This window comes from Euwallacea fornicatus, chromosome 5 (assembly GCF_040115645.1).
Source record: "Euwallacea fornicatus isolate EFF26 chromosome 5, ASM4011564v1, whole genome shotgun sequence".
Classification (NCBI taxonomy): domain Eukaryota; kingdom Metazoa; phylum Arthropoda; class Insecta; order Coleoptera; family Curculionidae; genus Euwallacea; species Euwallacea fornicatus.
The window spans coordinates 2,875,433-2,888,130 of record NC_089545.1 but is presented as its reverse complement, the minus strand read 5'-3'; the positions used below and the strand labels follow the sequence as shown (position 1 = coordinate 2,888,130).

Genomic DNA, 12,698 nt, shown 5'->3' with positions numbered 1-12,698 from the left:
GTGTCAGTTTCCAGTTTCATTGGACAAGTACTTGAGTTGACTTGTAGGGAGAATTCCTGACTCAGCGATCAATGCAACCAGCGAACGCCCCAATTACGAAGCGAAGAACGTGAGACTGAATTCAGTCACTGGATGGTGCGGAATGAAAGAAGCTTTCACCTACGTCAGCGTGGATCTCGGCAAAGTCTTCCGTGTGAAGGCCATTCTAGTTAAAGGGGTAGTTACCAACGATATTGTTGGTCGCCCCACCGAAATCCGGTTCTTTTACAAACAAGCTGATCATGAAAACTACGTGGTTTACTTCCCGAATTTCAACCTAACCATGCGCGATCCAGGAAATTACGGTGAACTCGCAATGATCTCTTTGCCCAAATACGTTCAAGCCAGATTTGTTATATTGGGCATAGTGAGTTATATGGACAATGCCTGTTTAAAGTTTGAGTTGATGGGTTGTGACGAGCCTGAGAAAGAACCCTTGCTGGGCTATGATTACGGCTATTCCCCCTGCGTAGGTAAGTCAAAGCATCCTTGTTCGATTACTGTTCCAATCTAATCGGGTCCTTTTCCAGATAACGAGACTCCAGTGTTTCAAAATTGTCCTCAACAGCCCATCATCGTACAAAAGGATGCCAATGGTGGTATTATGCCGGTGAACTTTACTGAACCCACTGCCGTTGATAACTCGGGCAGCATTGCGAGGCTTGAGGTAAAACCTGCCAATTTCAAGACTCCGATGTACGTGTTTGAGGATATGGTGGTCAAATATGTGGCTTTTGATTATGATGGCAACGTAGCCATTTGTGAAATTAACATTACAGTCACAGGTGAGACTAGATTTTTTCAATTGAGATTTAATGGTCGCTGTTCTTCTGACATCACCTTGGAAAAGCAGATCTGCCTACCATTACGTAGTAGTTATCTCAGCTTCTCATTTTAGACAACACACCACCGCAACTCAGCTGCCCTCCAAGCTACGTGATAGAACTAGTAGACCGCCAGGATAGCTACCCTGTAAACTTCAATGAAACAAGAGCAAGAATAAATGCCACTGATGCCTCCGGAGAAGTTCTTCTGACATTCGTCCCCGAGAGGGCCACAATCGCCATTGGAGCTTTCGAGAACGTCACCGTTATAGCCGCAGACAAGTATGGAAACAAAGCTTCTTGCCATTACCAAGTAGGTTATTCCAACCCCCCACATCCCGATCTATTTTCAATGAAAATCTTTAAGGTATCAATTCAAGCCACTCCTTGTGTTGATTGGGAACTAAATCATCCCGCAAATGGGGCAATCAATTGCCTTCCCGAAGACCGGGGATTGCAGTGCATTGCCACATGCAACCCTGGATATAGGTTCACGGATGGTGAGCCTGTGAAGACTTTCACTTGCGATAGAAACACCCCTTGGAGGCCAGCTGGTGTGGTGCCCGACTGTGTTTCTGAAGGTAGTTTGTGAAGCGTGAAGTACCATAACCGAACCAATGTCCGGGGTTGATTTATAGATACTCAGCAGGCGGATTATCACTTCACTGCCATGATGAACTACCGGGCTAATGGGGCAGTGGCAATTTCTTGTTTGAAGCAGTACACTGAGTTATTGTCTCAATACTACAACAACCTAAATCAGGTCTTATCCGAGCGTTGTTCTGCTGTAAATGTGAAAATGAACGTGTCCATTATTAACGCGGTCGCCCATTTAGTGGACGACAATATGGTTAAAGTGAGTCTGACTCCTTCCCTTTATAATTCAATCGCTTAATGCGGCTTTTTAGGTGGACTACATTATCGACATTTTGCCATTGATCCGCCAACCCCAGCTGTACGACTTGTGCGGCAGTACCTTGAACTTGATGTTCGATCTATCAGTACCCTACGCAAATGCTGTGGTAGAGCCTTTGTTGAATGTATCAGCCATAGGGAACCAATGTCCCCCATTGAAAGCCTTAAAGTCCGACACCAATAGAGGATTTACATGCAACGTTGGCGAGGTACTGAATATGGACACCAACGATGTGCCTAGATGCTGTATGTAACGTTCTTCCCTCAAAGAAACAGTTTTTGGGAGTACTTGTTTTCTAGTGCATTGTCCTGCGGGAACTTATGCGGGATTGAACCAGAAACAATGCACCTATTGCCCAAGAGGTTTTTACCAGAATAGGGACAGACAAGGTTCCTGCGTGAGATGTCCTCAAGGGACTTATACCCGTGAAGAAGGCAGCAAGACTGTTCATGATTGTGTGCCAGTGTGCGGATACGGCACATATTCCCCCACAGGAATGGTAAGATTCTGTAATTTTATGATATACAAAATTCCGAAAGTGCGTCATCAGCATTTTTTATTCTATTTATTTATCTGTTTGTCGTAAATTCTACGCAAACGTAGCATTACAGGTAAGCACGTCTGCATATTACATATATTTTGTAGGTGCCTTGCCTGGAGTGCCCACGAAACAGCTTCTCGGGCGAACCTCCCACAGGAGGCTTCAAGGACTGCCAGGCATGCCCTGCAAATACTTTTACTTACCAACCTGCTGCTGCCAATCAAGAACTTTGCAAGCCCAAGTGCAGCCCTGGACAATATTCACCTACAGGTACCTATCTCGTTACACACATAGAACTGGGTTTTAACCGAAACTTTTTAGGATTGGCTGTCTGTTCGCTATGTCCCAAAGACTTTTACCAATCCATCCCCGGCCAAACATTCTGCAACGAATGCCCAACAAATATGAAAACTGAGGGACCGGGATCGAAGGGCAGAGACGAATGTCGTCAAGTAAGTTCATCTTGTAAGTTCACTTGAACCTATATAACCGTATATTTGTTTAGATACAATGTAGCGAGAATTCCTGCCAGCATGGAGGTTTGTGTGTTCCAATGGGGCACGGCATTCAATGCTTCTGTCCTGCAGGATTCTCAGGACGTAGATGTGAGATCGACATCGATGAATGCGCATCTCAGCCTTGTTACAATAGTGGGACTTGCATTGATCTTCCTCAAGGCTACAGGTTTGTCTGATGTGTTACTATGAAGCAAAAAAGTTTGAAACATTCTTCTGGTTAGGTGCCAATGTCCTCCAGGCTATTCAGGCATAAACTGCCAAGAAGAGCGATCAGATTGTACAAACGATACCTGTCCGGCCAGGGCAATGTGCAAAGACGAGCCTGGATACAAGAACCATACTTGTCTTTGCAGATCAGGATACACAGGCCTGGATTGCGACATAACAGTAAGTTTTTGGTCTAGTTAGAACTAAGGTTGCTGTTTTTCGTGACGAGTAAGGATTTAGGAGACGAATGGAGCTCCCGCAATACAGGGTACTCCTAAATATCACGTACACACGGAAGGGGTCATTCTTTAGCTCATTTCATGACCAAAAGAAAAAGCTGAAAATTTTTTGAAATTTGAACACCCTGTAGATAGGTAACGAAGCGTTTGCTAACCTGTATTTATATGAACTTTTAGTCATGAAATAAGCCAAAGAGTCACTCCACTTGGTATGTACATGATATTCAGGAGCAACCTATATGTCATGTATAACTTGCCTCATTTCTCGAGGTCTCGCTCCGCTCGACCTTCAAACTCTCACTCGTTACACAAAGCTACACATTGCGGACACCAATTTTGCTAGTAGAAAACGGTGTAATCTGGCATAATCAATTTAATTTTCGTTATTTAGATCGACCCCTGCTCAGCAAACGGCAATCCTTGCAACAACGGGGCAACCTGCACAGCCCTCGAACAAGGTAGATTTATGTGCGACTGTCTACCAGGCTGGGAGGGTCAGACTTGCGACATCAACGTGGACGATTGTACAGAGAAACCTTGTCTCCTAGGAGCGAACTGCACAGATCTTGTAAACGACTTCAGCTGTGCCTGTCCTTCGGGTTTCAATGGCAAAAGATGCGAAAACAAGATTGACATGTGCAGCAAAAATCCCTGTAAAAATGGAATGTGCGTGGACAAGTTGTTCTACCACGAGTGCGTTTGCCAGCCTGGATGGACCGGAGAGAGCTGCGAAGTCAATATCAACGACTGCCAAGCGAACCCTTGCGATAACGGGGGCCATTGCACTGATCTGGTGGACGATTTCACCTGCACCTGTGAAGCTGGTTTTACTGGAAAAAGATGTCAACACTCCATCGATTTCTGCTCGTCAAAGCCATGCCAAAACGGGGCTACTTGCACTGATCTAGTTGATGGCTTCAGTTGCAAATGTCGACCTGGATACGTGGGGCTTCAATGTGAGGCGGAAATCGACGAGTGTCTCAGCGATCCTTGCAACCCCGTGGGAACTGAAAAATGTGTCGATTTTGACAACAAGTACTATTGCATGTGCAAAGAGGGTTATACTGGAAAAGCTTGCGAAGAAAACATTGATGATTGCGAGAGCGATCCCTGCCTGAACGGAGGTAGGTATCAGTTCCGACTGTAGCTCAGTGTGGATAGAAGTCTTTCTTGCCGCAGGCTCCTGCAGAGACGAGGTCGGAGCATATAAGTGCAACTGCCCACCAGGATGGACAGGCCGAAACTGCGAAACTGATATAGGAAGCTGTCAAGTTACACCGTGCCAGAACGATGCCAAATGTATCAATTTGTTCCAAGACTATTTCTGCGTCTGTCCTTCTGGAACTGATGGGAAACAATGCGAAACTGCCCCAGAAAGGTGCATTGGAAACCCTTGCATGCATGGTGGTAAATGCAAGGACTTCGGCTCCGGTTTAAATTGCTCTTGCAGTGAGGGCTTTACGGGTAAGTTCCTCTTCGGTCGATAAAATTAACACTCGACGTAGACGATAACGATAGCGGAAGACAGACGTTGAAAGGATTCGGGATTTAAGTTCGGATTTAAAATGATTCGAATAAAAGGTGATATAAGTTATCTCCTTATAAAAGTACGATTTTCGAATAACTCAATAGCTTTAAGGAGTCTTAAGTGTAAAGGAGGAGCGTCTACTCTTAGCTCACTTGGGAGTTTCAATTAGGGTGATGAGTAAGACTGTACGAGACAGAGCGCGGCAAGATCCCGTAATATGCCATCCACCAGCACTCTACGTCGTTAATGTTTTGTTTGATAATGAGCTTCATTAAAGATTATTTCTAATTTTCCTGAACGATAAAAAAATCACAAGAAAAGGAAATTGCTGTTATTTTAATTTTCATATTGCTGCTCAAACCTTGTTTCCTCATCACTTACCGTTCACGAGTAATTATTCATGTCCTCAACCGAAACGTGGAAAAGAATGGTACATAAAGAACATTTGGATAATAACTGCACATAAAAACCGTCACCTTCTGCCCGTCATGGGTTAAGTTAAACAAGTTACAAATTTGCTCATTTTCCTAATATATCGGCTTGCTCATATTCCAACCTTTGTATCCTCATTTCGGGGACTCCAGCCACAATCATTCCGGTATTTCATTATTTATTTTCATCCTGAAAAGCTCATCTAAATTCCCTTTAACCGTGATCCTACACTCAGAGAGGAGTCTTCATCGATCATTCAAAGACTTGAAATCTAGGAAATCCCAGTAATTTCGTTGATTGGCGCAGGAGAATTTACCCCAGTATTGCACAATCTATTAGTGAACACGCGAATTCCAGGTGAGATACTTTCCGGTTTCGTCCTAATTGCCCTCATCAGACAACCATTACTAAATAATTACGTGTAAGACGTCGTTGGGGGGAAGAAAATTAGAACCAACTAGGTAGTACATCGTTCTTCTCAAAAACTTTCTTCTGTTCTAATCACTGGGTAAATGAAACTGTAAATTCCACTGCCTGGAGCGGAGCAGCGGGTTCAGGCATGTGACTCATTAAAGAATACAAATTATTTGGGGTAGTTGATCGCATATTGGAGAATCTCTAATTGGTCACATAAGTAGATATTTTACTTAAAAAGTTTGAATTTATCTCTTAGGAATTGGCTGCCAATACGAGTACGATGCCTGTCAAGCTAATGCGTGCAAAAACGGCGCTACTTGCACTAACAACATGTTCGGCTTCAACTGTGCCTGCCCTCCAGGATATACCGGAAAGTACTGCGAGGAAGACATCATCAACTGCAAAGAGAACTCCTGCCCACCCAGTGCTACGTGTATTGATTTAACTGGAAAATTCTACTGCCAATGTCCATTTAATCTAACTGGAGAGGACTGCAGGAAAAGTAAGTGATAAGGCATTTTAGGAAGAGTCGCAGTATATTTATCTGAATTTGCAGCAATTTCTGTGGATTATGATCTGTACTTCAGCGACCCTACCCGCAGCTCTGCCTCTCAAGTCATACCATTTTATACAACTTCCTCCAAAAGTCTGACCATCGCCATGTGGGTTCAATTCACGCAAAAAGACGAGAATGGCATTTTCTTCACACTATACAGCGTCAGGTAGGTAAACTGAAACTATAATTTAGATTTCTTCAGCGTTCGATGTGGGGCGACTAAAAGTGTTAAGTTCAGACCTGTAACTTCATATGAATTCTTCTTCAGCTCCAAATACGTGCCAACTAATCGCCGACCAATCATCCAAGCTCACTCCAATGGAGTGCAAGTCTCCATATTCCCAGACTTGCAAGATGTCTACCTCAGCTATCGAGATTATACCACAATCAATGACGCCCAATGGCACCATATCGCTATAGTATGGGATGGAGAAAATGGGGGAGAGCTGAAGCTCGTCACCGAAGGCCTAATCGCCAGCAAGATAGACGGTTATGGCGGTGGAAGGAAGTTACCGGAACAGTAATGTATTCCACTTTTTTATGTATGTCTCACCTAATCTTGAAACTTGTTCAGTGCTTGGGTCACTTTGGGCCGGCCACAATCCGGAAATCCCAAAGCTTACACGGAAAGTGGCTTCCAAGGGCACTTAACAAAAGTCCAGATTTGGAACAGAGCTTTGGATATAACTACTGAAGTTCAAAAACAAGTGAGAGACTGTAGAACTGAACCGGTGCTCTACAGAGGACTGATCTTAACTTGGGCTGGATACGAAGACACCTTAGGAGGTATTTTTTCACGTCTTACTTTAGTAACAAATAAAAGACTTTACGAAAATTGCAATAGGAGTGGAAAGAGTAGTTCCCTCTCATTGCGGACAGAGAAACTGTCCGCCAGGGTACAGTGGACCTAAATGCCAAGATCTGCAGGTGGACAAAACACCTCCGAAAGTGGAATATTGTCCGGGAGATTTGTGGATTATCACCAAAAATGGTTCGGCGTTGGTTGCTTGGGATGAACCTCATTTCAGCGACAATATCGCCGTTACAACCGTTCAGGAAAAAAGTGGACACAGGCCTGGACAGACCTTATTATGGGGCATCTATCAAATCGCTTATGTGGCGAGTGACGAAGCTGGCAATACAGTCACGTGTACATTCAAAGTAAGTTGGGTCAGTCTTAATGTATCGTCATTTTATGTACTGGGTGGTCCAGAAATAATGATTCAAATGAATGGGAAAAATTTACGGACTTGAAATATACCAACCGGTCCAAACAAGTTCAAATATATTCAATATTGAAATAAATGCAACTTTGAGACAAATTTTTATTTTCTCCAGGTGTCGGTATTATCAGAATTTTGCCCTGAACTCCCTGATCCTATCGGAGGGTATCAAACCTGCAAAGATTGGGGTGCAGGCGGGCAATTCAAAGTCTGCGAAATCGGCTGCAACTCTGGTCTAAAATTCTCGCAAGAAATTCCGAAGTTCTACACATGCGGTGCTGAGGGCTTCTGGAGGCCCAGCAGCGATTCTAATTTGCCACTGGTTTACCCCGCTTGTTCTTGTAAGATATCGCAAATATGACCATTTTGGCAAACCAATGACCCCATTTTCTCTTTGCAGCTTCCAAACCTGCTCAAAGAGTCTTTAGGATAAACATGCTGTTCCCCAGCTCCGTTCTGTGTAACGAAGCCGGACAAGGTGTGCTTAGGCAAAGAGTAAGGAATGCAGTTAATACTCTCAACAGGTAAAAACTTACTTCAGTGCCTCGATGATAATTAACTTTATTATTGATTAAAAACTTGTTACAGAGACTGGAACTTCTGTTCGTTCTCAGTAGAAGGCACCAGGGAGTGTAAGGAGCTCAACATCGACGTTAAGTGTGATCACAGAGCTAGAAGACAGGTCAGGCAAACTTCAGATGAAGAAGATGAGAGCACCTACGTCATCGAGGCCCATGTTCCAGTCGAAAAGTAAGAATTTCTTGATAGACGAACTTTTTTGTGTTATCATAGCAAGAATGAATCTTACTCGTTAGTTTCAAAGCGATTTGTTTAGTTTTCAGCGAATTGCTTATATAGACATTAACCATCCCCTAAAACTTTAGTTTTAATTTAGTGATTATTAGTTTAGTTTAGTAGAGAGTAGTTGAATGTATGTAGAACAGCATGTCCTCTCTTTCTTATAGACAAGACAGGCAGGGAAGAGAATCCACGAGCGATACGTACAACATTGAAATCGCTTTCCCGGCGTTGAAGTAAGCACTCATATTTCTATTGCATGCACCTCCTCTGGATTTAAGCTTGCTTCGCTTCTTCACATTGGTTAAGTCAATATTCAATAAGCAGTACTAAATATTTTATAGTGATCCGGTACTGAACTCCAACACCAATGAACGCTCAAGTGTGAAAGATTTGCTGCAGAAGTTAATTCTGGAAGAAGATCAATTCGATGTCAGAGATATTTTACCCAACACTGTCCCCGATCCATCGTCATTGCGATTGGAATCGGACTACGCGTGTCCTCCCGGACAAGTAGTCGTAGCACCTGATTGCGGTACGTATAAAATATACAGGGTGTTCAAAATCATTTCAGAAAGATTAAAAATTACAATGCAAGACCGAAAAAAGTTGCATCTCCTAGAGCAATTCAGCAATAGGGAGATTCGATGTCTCTCTAGTACTCGGTTTTTCCTAATTAATCACCACCAGATTTTCATTCCCAGATACATCACCACATTTTGACACAGTATAGAGGTGTTCAAAACTCTATTTTCTTCACTCCATCCGAATATTATAAAATTTATTTCACCTTTACATCCACAAATGTCCTTTAATTTATATAAATTCAGACTTTTTGATACATAATTAATCTTCCTATAGTACCCTGTGCGATTGGCAGCTTCTACAATAAAGATACCAAGTCCTGCTCGTCGTGTCCTCAAGGGTCATATCAAAGCGAAGCTGGACAGTCCCAGTGCATCGAATGTCCAATCATCGCAGGAAGACCGGGGGTTACAGTTGGACCTGGAGCTAGAACTGCTGCAGATTGTAAAGGTACGTGCACTGACACTAAATCGCAGAAATGGAAAAGAAGTGAAGAGATTCAATTTCAAATCAAGCCAAATCTATCTGAAATTCAAAACTTAAATCACGTCAGAAATCTATGATCTTCCTCAAGCAACTTTCAATTTCCATCTTTAAAAATATCACTCTCATTGGACCCTTGATGTTTGCTTGAAAATTTCTGAGAATTTTCGTATTTCTCCTAGAAAAGCTGGCGTTAATTCTAACTTCAAATCGTTCTGTATTTCTTTCAGAACGGTGTCCTGCTGGAAAATTCTATGACCACGACGCTGGTCTTTGCAGATCCTGCGGCCACGGATTCTATCAATCCGAAGAAGGATCTTTCTCTTGTCAAATTTGCGGATTAGGTAAAACGACCAGAACCAATGAAGCTGTGTCTATCAAGGAATGCCGAGATGAATGCGGCAGTGGTCAACAACTTGCTCAAGATGGACGCTGTGAACCTTGTCCTCGAGGATCCTACAGGTTGGTCCGATTCGACTGTCTTATAGCTATGAATGTTTTTAGCTGCAGCATTGATATTTTGAGCAAAAAAGCCCGTCACCTTCGGAGAACGTACCTCTTCTTTTCCGCTTATAAAGGATTAAAGAATCTGTACTCTTCGCTCTAAGACGGTTTTGTTTGCCTACATATCGCGTTGGCATCCCTTGGGGTACCGACGGCCTAAACTCCTTCCCTCTCTTTAATCTGAACCCCCAAAACTGTCGGCAGGCATTACTTGGGGGAAATTCAAAACTCTTCTCCCTCATCCATTTTTACCCTCAAAATATCACTCCTCTTCATCATATATCCGTCTCTTTACTCGACGTGCTACCTCCAGATGGTTTCTAGAGTCGTCTTCTTCTAACCTGAATTAAACTTTGCAGTTTGCAAAAAAATACTATTTCACATAAAATTATCAGCAATCCTGATGGACTTATACTAGAGCGCCCGTTCATGTTCCAGAACCCAGGGCATCCAAGCCGCTTGCATAGGATGTCCCATTGGCAGAACTACCCCGAAACCAGGCTCAACAACAATCGAAGACTGTTCGTTACCAGTGTGCTCGGCTGGTACTTATTTGAACGGCACATTGAACAGCTGCATTCCTTGCAAACGAGGGTTCTACCAGCCGGAAACACAACAAACTACTTGCATTCCTTGTCCACCAAACACAAGCACGAAGAGTTCTGCTTCTGTAAGTAGCTCTAGATACAAATCTTCCCTAGTTTAACCCCAAAAATTTCTCCATCAGAAATTTTTCAAGCAGTTTTTAATTGCATCAATTCATATTTTTTTGTACAGAAATCCAAGTCTGAATGTACGAACCCATGCGAAATGAATGGTCAAGAAATGCATTGTGATCAGAACGCGTACTGTCTACTCATCCCAGAAACCAGCGACTTCAAGTGCGAATGCAAACCTGGCTTTAATGGTACCGGAAAGCACTGTACGGACGTCTGCGATGGGTACTGCGAGAACGAGGGAACCTGCGTCAAGGACGTTACTGGGGCCCCATCTTGCAGATGCATCGGCAGTTTCACAGGGAAACATTGCAGCGAGAAATCAGAGTTCGCATATATCGCTGGTGGCATTGCTGCTTCTGTGATACTCATCATTTTCATTGTATTGCTGATATGGATGATTTGCGCAAGGTTAGTATCGAGACATGGTGATTGAGCATTGGAAATGCAATTTGTATATCTCAAAAAATAGAAAATGTGTGATAAATCCGTCTGCGTCTAATACGTGTTACGAGAGGTTGCAAATTTAGTAAAAATTAAACCTCTCTCTTGTATCTCGTCCCCCATAAACAGGGTGGTTTTCCCTGCATTTCTGTGGGTATTTCTTCTTCAGTTCTTCCGTCTTTCTTACAGGGCCAACCGACGTAAAGAACCAAAGAAACTCCTCACCCCAGCAACAGATGCCAATGGCTCCCAAGTGAACTTCTACTATGGAGCTCCAACCCCGTATGCAGAATCCATCGCTCCCTCCCACCACTCAACATATGCTCACTATTATGATGATGAGGAGGATGGCTGGGAAATGCCCAACTTTTACAATGAAACTTATATGAAGGAAAGTTTGCACAATGGCATTAACGGGGGAAAGATGAATAGTTTGGCAAGGAGCAACGCCAGTTTATATGGCACCAAGGACGACTTGTACGATAGGCTTAAGAGGCACGCCTATCCCGGCAAAAAAGGTAAAGAACCTGCAAGTTGAGTAGAAGGATTTGTCTATCGTAAATGTTACGTTACAGAAAAGAGCGATAGCGACAGCGAAGCCGGTCAGTAAGGAAAATTTACAAATAAAATCTGGTCATAGACATGAAAAATGCTCAAGCGAAGCACCACTTTAGTCGTAGTATACACTTAGGACTAGTTACATGTAGTATGAAGATGGGTGCCGCAGTTCAAGCAGTCGTGGCCTTAGAGTGAAAACAAGTAAATTTCACTACAAAGCCACCGAGAGGAAATTTCATATACTAACTTCGAGATTTTCGCGAATACCTGTAATTTCTTCTCATACAGTGGAACTGAGGGCAATTACCGTCGTTTGTCACATAAAATACTGGTACCACATAATCTCCGAGGTAACTCTGTAAAAAGTACTTTTACTCTTCACTAATCTAATTACAGAAATACATCATAGTATAAGTTGTTAAAGTAATATAGTATTTATTAGGTTTCTGTACCTTTTTTACCGCCCGGTATTTGTATACATACTTGGATATACAGCGCGATCAAATGACTTATATACTCAAGAGACTTTTAGGGAAAGTTATTGTTTTTTTTTTATTTCTATACATGTAATAAAGTGCTAAACGTTATTTTATTATTATAAAATCGTGGGAATAAGTATGACTGGAACTCCATTGAATGGAAAAGAAAGGATCGACTCTTATTTTGTTATAATTTAAATGCATGACTGAACAAATTCTATATTGTGTAAATGGAAATAAAAATGATTTAATATTAAATGGTTTTTATTTAATGAAAGTATGCGGAAATCGTACTAACAGCCTTATGAAACCGTGTTTGGAACAGGGACATGGACACGAAAAACTGTATTGGATTCGCCTTAGAAACGATGATACTATGAAGACTGAATTTTATTTGTCCATTATCGCTGTTTGTACCGAGTAAATGCATCCAAAAGATGACATTTCGTACAAAAACTAACGTGTGTAGGTCGTCTAGTACAAAAACAGGTGCACGTCATAAACTACGTAATTTTACTGCCAACCCTAACGTTCAAAAAATGCGAAAATTTTTCAACGAGCAATTCACCTCTAGATAAACAATAATTATGTGGATGAACTAGAAGTAATTCTTCGACCCAAGAGTGAGCTATCTCTTAAGGTTTACTAAAATATTTGAACTTAACATAAAGGTAAATAATAGAAATGTTAA

At 42.3% G+C, this 12,698-nt stretch overlaps 1 protein-coding gene across 2 annotated transcripts in view; it reads left to right on the top strand.

Moving 5' to 3' along the window:
• uif (sushi, von Willebrand factor type A, EGF and pentraxin domain-containing protein uif) overlaps nucleotides 1-12,265 on the top strand; it is a 40,480-nt gene extending 28,215 nt beyond the window's left edge. The window contains exons 18-46 of one of the 2 annotated variants that reach the window (XM_066282900.1): nucleotides 48-512; nucleotides 570-824; nucleotides 938-1,176; nucleotides 1,231-1,444; nucleotides 1,502-1,719; nucleotides 1,772-2,024; nucleotides 2,079-2,278; nucleotides 2,425-2,590; nucleotides 2,642-2,772; nucleotides 2,826-3,004; nucleotides 3,060-3,225; nucleotides 3,676-4,408; nucleotides 4,464-4,748; nucleotides 5,918-6,163; nucleotides 6,218-6,383; nucleotides 6,486-6,737; nucleotides 6,792-7,003; nucleotides 7,062-7,378; nucleotides 7,556-7,781; nucleotides 7,841-7,964; nucleotides 8,029-8,190; nucleotides 8,406-8,474; nucleotides 8,583-8,773; nucleotides 9,100-9,273; nucleotides 9,537-9,768; nucleotides 10,249-10,480; nucleotides 10,588-10,937; nucleotides 11,160-11,488; nucleotides 11,546-12,265. In XM_066282900.1, coding sequence (XP_066138997.1) covers nucleotides 48-512; nucleotides 570-824; nucleotides 938-1,176; nucleotides 1,231-1,444; nucleotides 1,502-1,719; nucleotides 1,772-2,024; nucleotides 2,079-2,278; nucleotides 2,425-2,590; nucleotides 2,642-2,772; nucleotides 2,826-3,004; nucleotides 3,060-3,225; nucleotides 3,676-4,408; nucleotides 4,464-4,748; nucleotides 5,918-6,163; nucleotides 6,218-6,383; nucleotides 6,486-6,737; nucleotides 6,792-7,003; nucleotides 7,062-7,378; nucleotides 7,556-7,781; nucleotides 7,841-7,964; nucleotides 8,029-8,190; nucleotides 8,406-8,474; nucleotides 8,583-8,773; nucleotides 9,100-9,273; nucleotides 9,537-9,768; nucleotides 10,249-10,480; nucleotides 10,588-10,937; nucleotides 11,160-11,488; nucleotides 11,546-11,580 — 6,821 coding nt within the window. In that variant the 3' untranslated portion in view covers nucleotides 11,581-12,265. The remainder of the gene's footprint in view (nucleotides 1-47; nucleotides 513-569; nucleotides 825-937; nucleotides 1,177-1,230; nucleotides 1,445-1,501; nucleotides 1,720-1,771; nucleotides 2,025-2,078; nucleotides 2,279-2,424; nucleotides 2,591-2,641; nucleotides 2,773-2,825; nucleotides 3,005-3,059; nucleotides 3,226-3,675; nucleotides 4,409-4,463; nucleotides 4,749-5,917; nucleotides 6,164-6,217; nucleotides 6,384-6,485; nucleotides 6,738-6,791; nucleotides 7,004-7,061; nucleotides 7,379-7,555; nucleotides 7,782-7,840; nucleotides 7,965-8,028; nucleotides 8,191-8,405; nucleotides 8,475-8,582; nucleotides 8,774-9,099; nucleotides 9,274-9,536; nucleotides 9,769-10,248; nucleotides 10,481-10,587; nucleotides 10,938-11,159; nucleotides 11,489-11,545) is intronic. The other variant, XM_066282902.1, reaches the window with a different exon arrangement.
• The last annotated feature ends 433 nt before the right edge of the window (nucleotides 12,266-12,698 follow it).